This window comes from Anoplolepis gracilipes, chromosome 3 (assembly GCF_047496725.1).
Source record: "Anoplolepis gracilipes chromosome 3, ASM4749672v1, whole genome shotgun sequence".
NCBI classification, from domain to species: Eukaryota; Metazoa; Arthropoda; class Insecta; order Hymenoptera; family Formicidae; genus Anoplolepis; species Anoplolepis gracilipes.
In genome coordinates, this window is record NC_132972.1 from 11,247,896 (window position 1) to 11,264,910 (window position 17,015).

Here is a 17,015-nt window from a genome sequence, read left to right on the forward strand (position 1 = left end):
ATCCATCCATGTCGCAACGCATCGTGCAATGTAGCGTAAAAGATACGAAGGAGATATGAAGATGTTATCGCGATAAGTAATAGCGTGGCATAACAAGACGACGTCGAAAAGGATTTCCAATTTTGATGTGGAATTTCAGTTCGTAAATGTGACATCTACAAGATAATAAGATTAATATTAATATTTCTTTTTGTAACTTGCAGCTAAAATGCTATCTAACGGCATTCCGCGAGACAATCCTGAAAGACATTGTTACAATTATATTGAGTTTTTAATTTCAAATTATAGGATCACATTGATTAGTTTTCCTCTAAATCACAATCGAACAGGTGATTATTATAACTTACAATATGTATATAATTATAAATTACAAATATTATGTACATTTTATAATTTATAATTATATACATTTCACCCATCTATTCAATTGTGTCACCTAATAAGAAGCAAATTCACCGACATGATCATTTTGAATTTTTAAATGAGCACATTATTCTACTTGGTATAAAATAACATTTAAAGATTGTGTAAAATTTGTTAAGTAAAATATGTGCAAGGATTGACAGAATGAATCATGCTTTAAATAAAGTATAATAGAAAAATAAGATAAATATTATATGCTTGCAGAAAAAACAAAGAAAGTGCCTATGGCACTTTAAAATATTCTAATCTATTAAGCACTATTAAAATTTTTCATGTATAATAAATGTATATATGTATAATATTATACATATGAGTCACACTGTACTATATAACATCAATTTAAAATTAAATATCAGAACGGTTATCAATATGTTAAACTTAACAGGACAATAGCTATATGCATATAATCATATGCATAAAGGCTAATCGGTTTATTATGAGATACATGCATCGATATCTAGAGTCTTAATCCTTTCGGTACGATAATATAAAAATGCAAAACAATCCTTACAACCAAGACAAATATAATTATTATATTAATTAAATATCGACATATGTAAAAATAAATGTCCAATAAATATATTTTTACTAGCAGAAACCCGTTTAGCACGACACATAATTTTTATTATACGAATATAGAATGGCACATATGTGTTTTAATGTTTTAAAGAACGTTTTTTTAAACAGCATATGCACATTTTCCGTAATGAAAAGATTAAGCGACTACCTACAAAATATTGACCATAAAGTTGCTAGTATTCTTCACGTTTATATCGCTCTCGTAAGATATCCCAGCATTTGTAAAAAATTCTTTGTCTTTAACAGTCAACTTTTATCGTATGGACAATACTCTTTAATCAGTACATATTTTTTTGTAAACCGACTATTTATAATCGATTTATAATATAATTGATTATATATTTACCCAAAAGAAAAATTTACCTTATGAAATGACATATAACGGACGATCTAAAAGAGTCTGACAATGATATAACGGAATATCAGTTATAATAAGATTACATACTACGTTTTGTCCTCCTTTCAGAGTTCTATTAAAATATCTGTCTTGTTTCCCTCCAAGATAGTATCGCAGAACGAAGAATAAAGTAAAGCTGCGAAGGCGTTGGTAAAGTTGACAAGCGACGCAATGAGGGTGCATGTGGAAAACAGCACTTAGAGCAAAGTGGTTTCCACGCGCGAAGCGACTTTACTCTCGTAATTTCTTTTCGCTTACTTTCAACAGTGCGGCTTTACGAGGTCGGCTATCGCAAATCTCGGAAAGCGTCCTCTTAAGTTTCCCGCAACCTCGAACGCTGCATCCGCCAAAATTAGATTTGTATAAAAGTCACGTCGGAAAATAGCGAACTGTGGAAAGGAGAAAGAGTTTCGCGAGCTCGAGCCAGGTAAAAACATATTTTTAAGATCACTTGGCTTATGTTTATAAATCATCAACTTCAGATAGATTTACATATTACGGAAATATTAATTTTGTAATTGATATGCTTTCTTTGAATTAGGTCAAATGAATACTTGAGATACGATATGAGAGCGACGACAACGTTGGAAATGGTTAGCAGTCAATCGATCAATCAATTCAACAATCAGTCAATCCATCATCAATCAGAGGTCGGAGAATGAGTGATATCGTGTTACCGGGGAGCCCAACGGAGGCTCATCGGAGTAGTTGTCATCGGTAGTAGCACTGAGGAGTACCTTTTCCATTTTGCTGAGATGCAAAGCGTACTTGTCGTGTGCCCGGAATTGCATGAAACGCATATTACTCGACTGGGAAAGTTCCGTTATGCTCTTTATGCTCGGGAAGAATCTGTCACAGAAATAGAAAATAATAAAAGTTAAAAATAAAAATCCCTCAATATATACGCTATAATTATGCAATCTTCATCAATTATCTTCACGTAAATATATTTGTCGTTATTATGAAAATTACGTCTTAACTATTTTGATTCCCTTTCAATTTTTATATTAAATTATTTTTTCAATAATTTTTAGTTTTAGATTTTATAATTTTATATTATAAAAATTATTTAATTTTGAACAGACCAAAAATATTGAAAATATGTGAATATCAAATAAATTGTGCGTTTAAAGATCAAAACGCATGTATTTCCAATTGAAAAATCATATATTCTTTACATTAAACAGCAATTTTCTTGATCAAGATTTAAGCTATAAATGATTAAAACACTTCTTGATAAATTCTGTAATAAATATAGGCACTCACTTGAACATAGTTTGCACCGCAACTATCGTGTTACAATCAGCTAAGGTATCTTCCTCGGCAGAATTGTTGAGCTCCTTGTTTACAACCACGACGTTCTCCGCCAAAGTGATACCGGCCCGAAGAAGATCGTCCAAACAGTCGATAGAGCCTCGCATCCAATAGACCAACGGAAAGTAGGACACCGCGTCGAGAAACGCGATTTCCGGTTTCCTCTCCAGCAAGAGAATGATCGGATTCAATGATGTTTTCGACCTGGGAAATACTCCTGCTTGTTAATTGTTCACAAATCCTATTCACGTCGATCGAATAACTAGCAAGACAGAATGGTTTGCAATATTCAGTGGAAAATATACTTTGTTATTGTGTAACTCACATCATTAAGGTCATATATCTTTTTTAAGTTTCAAAATGGAAAATATTTTATTAAAAATGCAATAAGTAAATAGCTTTTCGTGAGAACGTCCGCAAATAACAGGTTTTTAAATTTAACTCTAAGCGGCTTTAAAATTTTATTAACATGATTAAGAGAATATTTGAAAGGTTCTAAAAATGATTGGATATTTATCTTAATTAATGGAAAGTGTTAAATGGAACGTGTATTGCAAAATATTTACATATTTAAAAAATAATACTAAAATTATATAATCACCTTACTTGTGTAATAATTATACAAAATGATAGTACATTTTTCATACAATTAAATAACCATATATATAAATAGCAATAGTAAAAAATAATACTACAAATAATAAGATTACTATTATCTTGTTAGTAAAATGAATAAATTTAAACTAAAAAACTAAAATATTGAAGCATCAATATTGCGTATAAAATAGTACCTAAAATGTGCTCTTAATGGTATTATAAAGTTATAAATCCCATTACTGGCGTAATCGGCCGCCAATATGATGGTCTTATTTTGCCAATTGTATTCTTTGGCGTTTCTATAGCTGCAATGCTGGCATACCTAAATCAAAAGATGGAAAAGGTTCGTTAGTATCGAAGGAGTTACATTATCTTGTTTACAATTTTTATACGATTTAGTTTTATTTTCTAATAAGATATACCTGAGCCAGCTGAAGGCAACAGAGCGGTTTCTTCTCCTTGAGAAGATAACACAAGGTCGGTGAAACTCCGATGAAGGGTGAAACCGGCGGGAATCCCTTGACAATCCTGCAACATCGTTGAAACTTGATTATCCCATCCCGACACTTTTGCGTGTGATGCTAAATTTTGACGTCGTGTTTCTTATTAAAGAAAGACGTCGCTCGGGAAGAACCAAGTGATAACGCGATTACTTGAGAAGGCGCCCCGTCAGCTGGTAAAGATACTGTGCGCGTGATCGAAACTGTCACTCGTATCTTTTTGGAGAGATTAAATCAGGATCGGGTTGGTTTTATCATATTTTTTGTTAGCCGTGATGTATAGACGCGCGACAGTTATTTTAGAATGCGCGTTGATACGTGACGAAAAAATACGGCTCTTCACAGGAAGCTTAACTCTCAAATGTCGTTTACCGATTTTTAAAGCTCCCTGAAGCCGGAGATGGGTCTCTTAAAGAAGATAAAAGGAGAAACAAGTCGTTTTACACCACTCTCGAATCCCGTGAGTATCATCGCGTCACGCAATCTAAGCGGTGAACCGTGGTCAGTGTTCGATATCAGGATAGTATTGTGCCTGACCGGAAACATTTATCGCGCTCGTAATGCCGTTGTTCGTAAATTATATCCCTAAGGAATTTATATTCACGATTAATATCGCGCTATAAAATTTTACGACATAATTGATGGGACCTAAGAAACACGAAAGTTTCAGTATAAAATTTTTATATATATTTTTAGTATATATTCGCCAATTTATTTTTGAAGTATATTTAAGAATCACGAAAATTACTATTATTATTACCTGACACTAAGGATTTATTGTTGGGTATTTATATATTTTCTTAATTTTGTAAATTATACATTAGCATATATTTAATCTCGATGTGTGAGTTGCATGTACAATTAATGAATAATATATAGAATATCAATGATAAAATAAATTTACATTTAATTTAATCAATTTGCTATTGGAAAATTATGTATATAATAACATAACGTAAATAATATAATGGGTGGATTATTGTGACATCGAGAAAGGTTACATATATACTTACATCAAGACCACTTTGATTAGCAAACTTCTTTAAGTCTAAGTCATATATATAATAATAAGTAAAATCAAAATAAATAACTAAGTTTTAATAACTAATCAAGCAAATCAAAAATTGAGAAAGATGTGTAGAAGCGTAAAACGAGAGACTCACCCTTTGAAACTGCTGGACGAAAGTCGTGCGACAAGACGGCAGTGCACAAGGACGATGCAAGAAGGAAGACATCGAAAACATCCATGAGGACATATAGGGTGTCAGGCAGGACAGCATCGAGCAGCAATTCAACGGCACCGTCCGGTGCCGTTAGTGAAACAGGCATCGAGAGACATTGAGACAGGACACATTGACCATTGACTTGCACGATTATACTTAAATGATTAAAGATGGATGAACATTTCGCGGTGTGTCAAAATGAATTTGCGTCCAACAACAAATGTTTAACGATTCATTTATCACGTTCGGTTTTCCATTTCATGATTCTCAAAGGGATAAGAAGCCCAGAAGAAAACATACAAATAATACAATATAATAAGAAAATTTGTAGTTCGATCTATGTTTTATCTTATTTTGCTCTATATCGCTTTGTAAAATTACATTCTACAAATTTCTTTCTCTATAAAAATATCAGAGATCGTACTTGTGTTGCTAACTATATTGTATAATATAAGCATAGCACTAATCTACTTAAGACTAGAAGAATAAAAGAATATTATAAAAATATAAAATCTTTCTTATTTATGCAAAATATTCTAAAGGCGCGTGCTTCGTCTATACAACAATTAATAAATATTAAATGAAGAAAAAGACCGTTTTTTTCTACCTCGCAAAGAATTATATATATATATATATATATATATGTATATATAAATTGAAATTTATATAATAAACGCAAGTTAAACTATTTTTCAATTTCAACTATTTTTGTAATTTCGTTAATTTTAAGTAAATTTTAACAAGAAATTTAGTAAGCACAAGTTTAATAATCAAGATAATTAAAATTAAATATTAAAATAGTGTCTAACTTTTCTGAAATATTTCGATATGAAAAGCAGATATTTAACTTTTTGTTTTTGAGTTTTTGTGTTATATTTCCTGCAATAAATTGCAAAAAGCGCAACAGTTTATCTTTCAACATAGTTTTAATTATCTATTATTACAGATAAAGAAACAGTAATTAAGAATTCATGTTTTTACAATATCGAAATATGTGAAATTGATAACACTTATTGATTTATAAATCAAAGAGAGTGATATAGAGATTATTAGCGACATGATAATTATGCATAAAATATTATGTATTTTATTTTTAAGTGTGTTCGCCAAAAATGTTTTCAATTAAGAGATACATATCTGAATAAAGTATATTATTCGATTTAATTTCAATAAATTGTTCCTTATAAAATTGTAGATTAAAATGAATAAGAAGAATTAAAATTTATTTTCTACTTGGATACCATTTTCGCTTTTTCTAAAGTTTACAAAAATTAAAAAAAAAAAACAGTGTAGGGCGTTGCAACATAAATAGATTAACGTTATGCTGAAACAATAACGATGTCAAGAGTATCCGAGATGAAGATAAGAATACGTCACGGAAACGCAAACGGGCATGATGCATACTCGCGTAACTCGAGTGTAGGTACTCGCATAAATGACCTTTCTTCCTTTTTGATGTCACACAAAATGAACGATACAATCGTGGGCTTCCCTGACGCATTCGCGTTTTAGCGCTAACGACATCATTAAATTAAAAGCGCGGCGAGCCGTACTGTCTTTCAGGAAGACACGAATGAACCTGCTTTGTACTCTGCGAAGGCTTTTCCGCGAAATTTTACGCGCGACATAGAATTTAGCGTTAATAAACAAAATTTTAAAAATCGACACATAAAATGTCTTTTTAATAAATTTTATTTGTTGTAATTTAACAAAAATATAGATATTATAATAAATATGCATAATATTTTACTACTGTCATTCTTTCTTTTGTTAACAGCGTATCTTTACAGTACCCGTACATCGAGTTCAAGGCTGATAAATAAAATGTCAAAAGCTGATAAATTCATATATACATGTGCGTACACGTGTCTAAATCAGAAGGACATCGATATATATGTGATAAAAGTGCACAAAAATTATATCAGAAATATCACACAAAGAACTAAAATAATCACATAATAAAAATTGCACTGTGAGAATGAATGGCTCAAAAAGTTGCTTTAAATTCTTTATCAAATCTAATTTGTCATGACCTATATATTACATGACAATAAGAAATACCGGATAATTCTTTTAAACTTATGGTTTTCTTCACAAGAAATCCATTATATAAATCGAAAACTGATTTACTAGTAGATAATATAACGCGTATAAATTAAGAGAAAAAGAACAAATCGGCTTGTAAACTTAATTATGTTTATATGTACAATAATTACGTGTAATTTTTATTCTTTTTCACTAGTTATTCTTAAAATTTTAAAATCTTTCTTTAACGAGTTGTTTCTAGACTTTGCGATTATTGTGCAAATATATAAAAAATATAAAGTGCATTTAATATATACATAGATATAAAATATATATGTGTATAATACACATAAACAGATCCCCTTAAGATCGTGTCATGCAGGTGCACGAGACAGAGTGCGAAATTGTTTATTTTCGGAGACTCCTGTGATTGTTTCGGAGGCTCCTGTGATTGTGCTAGAAAGATCGTTCATAACAAATATTTAAAAAATCGGAAGAAAAGAAAAAAATAGACATAAATTTCCACTAATAATTTTTCCTCTACTTCTCTTCGAAAGTAAATGCAATATATCGATTGACTTCTCTAATCTTAAAGTTGTTCTTCGTGCTACATTGATTGTCAAGGACTGCTGTCGTGATATCTCCACGGATCCTCGATCGTAATGTATATCACGAGGAAAATTAAAACATACTTACGCGATTTTCTCGCTTGGCGATCTCCAGGGGACATCGTCATCCATTTCGTCTTCAGATTCATCAGCGTCGTGGTCCAAAGATTCTTGGCCAGGTAAATGCAGCGTCGAGCTAGTCAGCATGTCCGGTACTGGTAGAATACTCGGTCTTCTGCTTCCTGATTGCAAACAAAAGGAAGTTTCGTTTTTTATCGATACTTTTATCTAACCAAATCAGTTAAATTAATTTTTTATAAAAACTTTAGAATAAAAGTATTTAATATTAAAAATTATAGTTTGTATATTCTAAGCACAGTTAATTTAATAGTTAATTTTTTTCTTAAGATTCTATAATATATATAAACACATAATTAGAAATGATAAAAAAAGTAGTCATATCCTATTTGTAGAAACAACTTCCAAAGTCGGAAAAACTAGTTACTAGAAGTGCTTCGAACTTCTATACACAAAAGTGTGTCAAATGTCAGAATAGTACTTTCAACGAAATTATGTCACAGTAGATATTATCCTTTAAACTCCACGTAAGCTTTAAAACAAGTTTTATTTTCGCGCGTGCATTGTCAATTTAATCTATTTCAAAAATTCTTAAATTTAGGAAATGTAACGTCTTATAGAAAAACTAAAATAAATTTTCAAGAAATAAACTATAAAATGATAACAGAAATTAATTATTTGCGTAACTTTTATTTGTTTGCCTTTTTGATTATATTTTGGATAATAAAGACTAATTGTAATTATGAGACTAAATTGATTATATTTTGGATGATAAAAAATAACAACTGACCTCTCCTTTGAGTTAGAATTTCTGGACTCAATAGATTAGGATTCGGGTCAAGAGATCGTGGCACATCAAGATGATTACCCGTGACTGGTGTTTGTGGTGTTGATCCTCCTTCTTTCAAGCATTGTTTCGAGTCTCCAAATCCTCCAGGATCAAGATAAGTCGCTGCAACAATAAAGTCGATCGCGATTAGTGATTCTAATATCAAGATTTAACTTTAAATACTCACTGATGCTACAAAGTTGCAGTTTCTCATAAAGGAAAACATCTCTATAAATAAATATGAATAAGAAAAATATACTGGGGTGGAAAGCAAGAAAGAAATTTTAATAAAAAAAGAAATACTGTTTCGTATACTATTTTGTCTTTTAATCTACAAATAAATAATTTATGTTCTCAATAATATTAGAAACAGTAGTTTTTCGAAAATTCAATGTACAATAATTTGTACAAAATATATGATAATTAAAAAAACAGTATTTCACTTTTAATATAAAGTAATACAATATGCCTAGTATTCATGCATTTTTAATTACTAATTCTTTGATATATTTAAATTTTTCTTTAATATAATTTAAATTTTTAAAAAATTTTTTCAGAATTTCAAAATTTACAACAATAATTATTCTCTAAATTTAAACAGAAAACTTTAATAGAAAAATTTGTTAATAAAATATGTTAGTTTATTTTTATTTAATTATTTTTAATTAATTAAAGAATGTTAATAATTTCTCAATAATTTGCTTTTAATTTAGTTAATTTTTTAATTTTACTTTATTTTTATTCATATAGTTGGGTATTTTTGAATGTATCCAAATTATTTCTTTAATATTATATATTAAAAATAAATATCATTTATCGTCTATTGAATTAACTTTGTTTTGCAAATCTATACAATAATTTAATTCAATTTTTTTAGCATAAATGTGCAATGAAGCGAGCAAGGAAAAATATTTACTATAGGCTATAGCATATGCTTCGCAGTTTTCTATTCGGCCTCACAGCGTTCTACTCAACCGCGCTTATCGAGGACCATTTATGACGAATGCTGAATGGTGCATAAACAGTAGCATATATAGACAGATTACACGTACATAGTGACGTGCAAGTATAAACCATGTCGCAAAAGACATGAATGAAAAGGAAGAAACGGTTTGGCATTCGAAGTTATCTGCAGTCAACACTGTACATCAAGACTTTATCGTGCGTGTGATTCAACACGTGTTATTATCTTCAGTCTCTTCCATTTAATCTCACTTTATAATGTGACATATGTACAAAACTATTCAGTGATGTTGAAACAACTTTGCGAATTAGTTGCAAAGATGTTTTAAATCGCAGAATTATTTGAGTTTAATTATAATCTCTAAATAATATTTTTTTTTTATTAAATTCTTCATTTAATTTTAAGTTATTTATCGGTAAAATCTCAATATAAAACTTGCAATATATAAGCTTTTTATAATAAGCAGAAATTTAATATCCAAAAAACAAAATTATAACATGCTCGAAATTAATAATAGTAATAATAATAGTAAAATTTTCAATTAAAAAAAGTAAAACTAATAATTTAGAAATTGCGCTAAAAATCGTTTCTTCCTTTTCTAGAAACCATGCTTATTATTTCATTAATTATCTACTACAATCTTATATTTATAGCTAGAAAGCATAGTGTCTTATGTATGTGTACATGTGTGTTGCAGTAAATCTAAACATTTAACAAATATAAGCGTTATGCACAACTTTTTAAGCAATAATATTTACTAGTGCAAAACAAATAAATGTGCCAAAAAAAAAATTACTCTAATAAAGAACATTTATATATTTTCAAATTGATACCAATTGATCAGGTGCTTATTTTTGAATTATTAACCCTTTGTGTCCAGTAGTTCACTCTAAAATCCTTTTGCTCCAAAATCTTTTTAGCGCTGTGGTAACTTCACTTAGGAATCTCCAAAAAAAATATCAATTTAAAGTGAATATACTGGCTTTCAAAGAGCTAAATTTTGTAAATTCAATAAATACTAAAAAATTCAAATCTGATATTAAAATACATCAATCAAGCCTGAACAGATCGCGCAAAAAGTTATCAAATACGTGTTTATATAAACATATAAATTAAACTTTTCTTAAAATCAGATTTTCTAAACTTTTAATCTTGCGAGCATATATTTATTGATTAATTTATATCTAGTAATTTATTCAATATCTGAAAGGCGCGATCTCACAGACTAATACCGTGCTGAATTGACATAAGAAAAGAGATAGAAGTAAATTGTAAGAAGAAGAGAAAAAAGATAAAAAAGAAGAAAAAGCAGCGAGGCGCATGCGACACTCACGGTGGACATCGGATGCGAGTAAGTTGTGGTGTTGGATTGGTGTGGGCGTGCTAGGGAGGACCTGCAAAATAACCTGCGGTGGCAACGGGGCCCTGTGACCTTGAGGACCGTTCGGCCGGTCCTGCGTACGGGGCCCCGTGCAGGTCTCCTGTCTGCGTAGTGTTTCGCTCAGCGCAACGCTATAACTGTTGGAAAATCGCTGGTGCGTATCGGCACCGTTGCTGATTGCTGTACCATTCCCATCGCCACCGCCACCACCGACGGTGCAGCTGGTCGATATTGTCGTGGTGGTAGTGGTTGTCGTCGTCGCTGACGTTGCCCCGGAATTCATGGTCACCGTTGTAGTGTTGGTCGTCGTGGTGTTCGTCGTCGACCCGTTGCTCGCAGACGTCGTGTCTGCCTTTGTCTCGACGATTACCTGCGTCCCTTCGCCGGTGATGCCGCTCTGGTTATTCGCGACCACAAACGCAGAGTTCTCTTCCTTGGTGATGCTCATGTAGTAACAAGTGTCGGTCTTTTTCATTATATGCCGTGGTCCTGCACATAAGAATTTACGCAGTTTTGACAAACGTGGTGACCTTTTGTTATAAAGATAATATGTTTCACTCGTAATTTAAGTGACTTGTTTCTTTTTATTGATTCTTTTATTTCTACTCTATTTTCTAATTATAATATTCTATTTTAAAATTTTAATATTTTGTTATAATATTCTTTTAATATTCTAATATAATATTTTTTTAAATATTTTATTTTTTAATTTTTTAATGGCTATAATATTTTTAACATTTTTTTTATTTATAACTAATTATTTTTCAGAATAATTTCTGCATAAAAATAAATTATTTTTCTCTATTTAATCAAAATCAGATCATATATATTGCACAAGTAATTTATAAGTAATGTATACGTAGAAAGTTTACTGTTGGTACAGCACATAACGCGACAACTTGACAGAAAATGATATAATATAAAACAAAATACAAAATCCAAATTTCAAATAAATCTCATTTCATTTATTCAAGAAGTGAATAACTGGACAATGTCAAAAAAAGAAAGAGAGAGAGAGAAAGAAAGAGACACCGAGCGTAGCAGAATTACCAGGATTCAGTAGAATAGTATCTTCATAAAACTCCGGAAGTTCCGCCGGCCTGACTGCGACAAGCGCAACTCCATATTTTCGGTGACTGTGGAAGGATGCATATGTGAAGGATTTTCCCTCGTATTCCCCGAAAAAGCGCGAATCACCGAGAATTATGTGATAAATCTCGTTGCCGGAACATTTACCGTATAGTCTATGCCACTCTTCCTGTGACTGTTGACCTTCTCTACGAAGAGGAAAATTCCATTCAAAATTTTCCGGTCTTCATGCGACATACGATGTATTATGACCAATGTAATTACATGGAGTAATAGCAAAAGTAATATATTTTATTGCATTATATTATTTAACCTAACCATTTTAATCTCATATATACACAATAGAAAATTTAGAAAATTTATTATTATTATAAAATAAATTTCATTTCATATAATTATTCCATAAATTAAATATTCAATAAATATTCAATAAATTAAAATTAATATTTATATGTGTTAAATAAACTAAATAAATTAAAAACTAAATATATATTTAAAATATAGAAATAATCCACATGATTGTATTGTACTGCGAAAACTGCTTGTGTAATACTAGCGCAGTTCAATCTGTTATGTAATTGCTTTAAATAGATTGCGACCAGAACTTACTGTCCTCTGGACGTGTGCAACAACAAGGTGACTAACGTCGATGCACCAGGGCACGTGCAATTATTTGCCAATAAAGCGTACTTAAATTCATCCTCACAAACCACGTGCTCCGCAAACTTCACGTGGAGCTTGTTTTCCGGACGGAAGATTTGAACGTACTGAGGAACATTGGGCGCGAAATCTTTCACCGCCCACGATCTACAATAATCCAATTAAATTTAGTTTAAATTACGTAAATAAACAGCATGCGCTGTAAATTTATCAAAGATATTTCTGTTAAATATTATATAAACAAGAATACATGAATATATTGTTTGAACTCTTAAAGCATTATATACATATATAATCCATTTACATTCTATAATTGTCTGACAAGAAAGTTTGTGAATTTTGAAAAGTTTCATCACTCAAGTACTAGATTTTTCGAACTTATTTTTTATCTAATCTTTCTACCTTAATATCTAAGATATTTAACTATGTTACAATATTTAACCAGTTATGCGTTTAAGTAAACTATGCTTTAAAATTATATTCAAAAGTGAAGAAAGTTTAAACGATCACAATTAACGAGGAATCTTGACTTCTATTTATATTCAGAAAAAAACTTAAATAAACGGGATTCGAAGTTCGCGAAATAGATTGTCAGACAAAATATTAGGATTATTCCACGTTTATTTCTTGCGAAAGAAAAAGTTTATTAGGCAGCAAAAATAATAGTGATCAAATCGAGTTTTCAATGACGGTTAAAATAAGAGGCAAAAACATTTAAATTTAAACATTTTCATCGATTCCTGACCTTAGTATCGTGTGCTCATCAGCAGCAGTCTTGTCGGCATAATTCCTCGCTGCCAACACGAAGCAGGCTTCCGCCTCGTTCATTCTCGCTCTCGCGAGATCGCCGTCCTTCAAGCATGAGCCCTGTATGTAAATCACCCTCTGTGCCCAGATCGGCACTTGCAGGATCATTCGCATTGTGGTATCAAGTTCCATCGGCGATAAAAGCACCACATAATAATCCTGTTATGTAATCGTTATATTCAGCTTATTATTGATTATTAATGTTAAGAATGATATAATAAACTTGAACAAATGCATTTATATATGTAATTTAATTAATTAATAAAATAAAAAAAATTAAAATTATTATTTTTATAAGCAACAATTCTATTTCTAATCTTATTCAATTAAACTGGTAATTTTCACGTGAATGTGTTACCTATAAGATTAAATTTAAGTTCAAACGACGTTTCGAAATTAAATACCTCAGTTACTTTAATTAATGATTAAAAATAAGATCAAAAATTCCAGAAAAACATTTTATAAAATCACAAGTAATTTGGTGTAAAATAAAATATTCACAGAAAGTAATTCTCGTTTGTCGTCTAACCTGTAGCAGAGGGTGGGCGTAAAACTCATTTAGAAAGTCCATGATAGTATCGGCTTGCAAAGTCGTACTGCAAACTACCACGTGCTTTTCGCTCTGTGCTCTGTGCGACGAATACGAGCCGCCCAGCTTTTGACGTTCCATCCACGTGAAAGCTAACTGTTCGAACTGCAATCAATGTGATGAGATAACGATTACACAATCGGTTAATGTGTCTGCGTGAACCATAATGAGACAAATCCGAAACCTCTATATTTTGTCTGTTGTGGAATTAATAGACAAGTCAAATATCTGTGAAAACATTATTTGATTTTAAATAACACAGTACAATATTATAATAAATATTTTACAATATTATAGAAATCCTCTGTATTGATAAATTTATAAAATCATCTCTTTATATCTTTATTCTTTCATTATTTATTATTTCCAGATAATGTTTTCTTTCGATATATATTTTTTAAAACATAACTTTAATTTTAATTAACATAATATATAATTATCTTGCTATTTTGCATATAAATACATTATAATCTTATTGTTAGTATAAACAAGATCTTATTCTTAGTTAACACATCTTACATATGTTATTTAAATAATTTTTATTTACAAACTTTAAATTGCTCTCTTAAGCTTGTCATTTAAAGACTTAATTCTTATATCCTCTTTCTTATTGTTAGATACAAATTTGAATGTTAAATTGTTTTTCTCTGTTATCTCTCAATAACTATACATTCTCATCTAATTGTCGTCTAATTGTAAAACCGGAATTTAATCGGAAGCGGAAGCACAAGAGACGACAGAGAAGGAGGATTGACACATCGTGTTGACCTGTACAAATGGTACGTATCTCGTATGCGATTGGCAGGCAATTTGACAGACAAATTACAGCGATCACGAGGCTTTCCGTATTAAGCGCTGCGCAATCAGTCGACGCCAACAGACAATGAGTAGACACGAGTTGCCCTTGTCGCTTTGTGCAATTAATATTATTTGGCTGATCGAATTCTAGTTAAGCGTTAAAATAATTCAGCTGTTAATCATTAAATATTTAACTTGCCATGATTGATCTACGTGTTTTCCTCTAAATTGTTTTTAAAAGCATTTTAAGCAAAGGAATTTTAAATATCATTTCTCAGTGATAAAATTTTAATATGTAATATGCGATTACATGCACGCAGAAAATAAAATTCGGAGAAGCCTTTTTCTATATAACGAAATATAAAGTGTTAAAATAATCCAAGCATTAATAATTAGATATTTAATTTTCCATGAGTAATCTATGTTTTTTCTAAAAGTTATTCTTAAAAGCATTTTAAATACACTTAAAAGGATTTTAAATATTTTATTAATCAAAAAAAAATTTTCAGTGATAAAATTTTAATATGTACGTGTGATTATTTGCACGCAGAATATTAAATCCAGAGAAACATTTTTTTTTATATAACGAAATATGAAGTAATGTACATGAACAACATATACGTTGCTATATATGCATAATAAAGTTTTAATGTATAGTAACATAAAAGTCCCGGAATTGTAAGAAGTTTTCTTGATACCAATGTGCGATTACAAAAAAAAAGTTGCAGTAATATAATCCTAGAAATAATATATATTTTTATTAACTGTACAGTTATCATTTCTTTCATAATTCTTTTTTGCGATTTGTGTATACATAAATAATATATCAAAGTCAGATTCTTTCTAGATATAAAAAACAATATTAATTAAGATAAAATGAGAACAATATTAATGCTACGAAGAACAGAGAATGACTAATAAAATATTAAAAGCAATATTGTATTTTTAAATTAGATTTTTGAATTGGACTTTTAACTTGGATTTAATTTAGAGATTTTCTGTTTTTTTCTGATTTTTTGATCGCGTATATTATATGCCTCAATATTTTAATCTGACATATAATATATTTAATATATTAAATATATTGAATATATTGAATACATTTATTTAATATATTTGTCGATATATAAATGATAATTAAATAACCCGTGAAAATATGAATTTGTATAATTAAATAACGTTTTATTATTTATTTAAACTGCGAAAAATGAATTAAAAAGTACACTTTTAATGCAAAATAATTTTGTAATTAAATTTGTACTAAAAACGTTTTGTTAAATAAAGATCACCTTTAAACTTATCAAAAACACATCTTTGCTACTTTAATATTTAATATTTCATACATAATTTTATTGATTATACATTATGTATTGAATATTTTTCGCTTCTTTTTTTTACGATTATATATACACAAAGACACAGAATTTCTCTTAATCGTATATTCTCAGCTAGTTACATAAAAAATAAAAGTATTATATGCTTAATGGCCGAATAGAATAATAAATATTCGTAAAACGGCAAGGGTCAACCGCGTGGCAATATGGCCAGTAAGACAAGCCCTGTTTCGGTACATTTATGAGCTTCCCTACGGCGTGATCAAAATAACGCCTATAAAAAAATCTATGAGGCGAACATTAACTGAAACGGCTACGACTCACTCGTATTAAACGAGATGAACATGAGTTTAGGATGATATCTTTACGTGAATTTTGTAGTACAATTTAGTAATTTTTTACGAATAAATAGTTATAGTTAATAAAATTTTAATCTTAAAAAAACTAATAAATTCTCTAAATTTTGAATTATTTATCAGAGAATCACTATATATATACATTACACATTCACATAAAAAAATCTTTCTTATGTTTTTAAATCACTAGTATACAGTACAGCTACGCGTGCGTCTTTCATATATTTTAGTTTTTATTATTATTTAGTTTTAATTATTAAAAGTAATATATGTATATTATATCATCTGTAAACATTAAAATTTATAACAATTATTTAAATAATATTTTTTAATAGTTTAATAACATTTAATAATTTAAATAACATTTTTTCAATAGTAAATGTATAAAAAGATTTAAAGCCATTTTTAATAATATTTCTCTTGTTTTTCAAGTCTTAACTAAGTTTTTGTCTACAAACGTCTCT

The 17,015-nt window shown here is 29.8% G+C and overlaps 1 protein-coding gene across 4 annotated transcripts in view; it reads right to left on the reverse strand.

Annotated features, from left to right (window-relative positions):
* Positions 1–17,015, reverse strand: part of Slo2 (slowpoke 2) — a 152,575-nt gene that overhangs the window by 10,459 nt on the left and 125,101 nt on the right. For 3 of the 4 annotated variants that reach the window (XM_072889079.1, XM_072889078.1, XM_072889081.1), the window contains exons 9-19: positions 14,004–14,168; positions 13,413–13,633; positions 12,617–12,814; positions 11,969–12,195; positions 10,871–11,407; positions 8,535–8,696; positions 7,755–7,908; positions 3,733–3,838; positions 3,505–3,632; positions 2,666–2,917; positions 2,077–2,248 (exon numbers count right to left, since the gene is read on the reverse strand). In XM_072889079.1, the coding sequence (XP_072745180.1) occupies positions 2,077–2,248; positions 2,666–2,917; positions 3,505–3,632; positions 3,733–3,838; positions 7,755–7,908; positions 8,535–8,696; positions 10,871–11,407; positions 11,969–12,195; positions 12,617–12,814; positions 13,413–13,633; positions 14,004–14,168 (2,322 nt within the window). The remainder of the gene's footprint in view (positions 1–2,076; positions 2,249–2,665; positions 2,918–3,504; positions 3,633–3,732; positions 3,839–7,754; positions 7,909–8,534; positions 8,697–10,870; positions 11,408–11,968; positions 12,196–12,616; positions 12,815–13,412; positions 13,634–14,003; positions 14,169–17,015) is intronic. The other variant, XM_072889080.1, reaches the window with a different exon arrangement.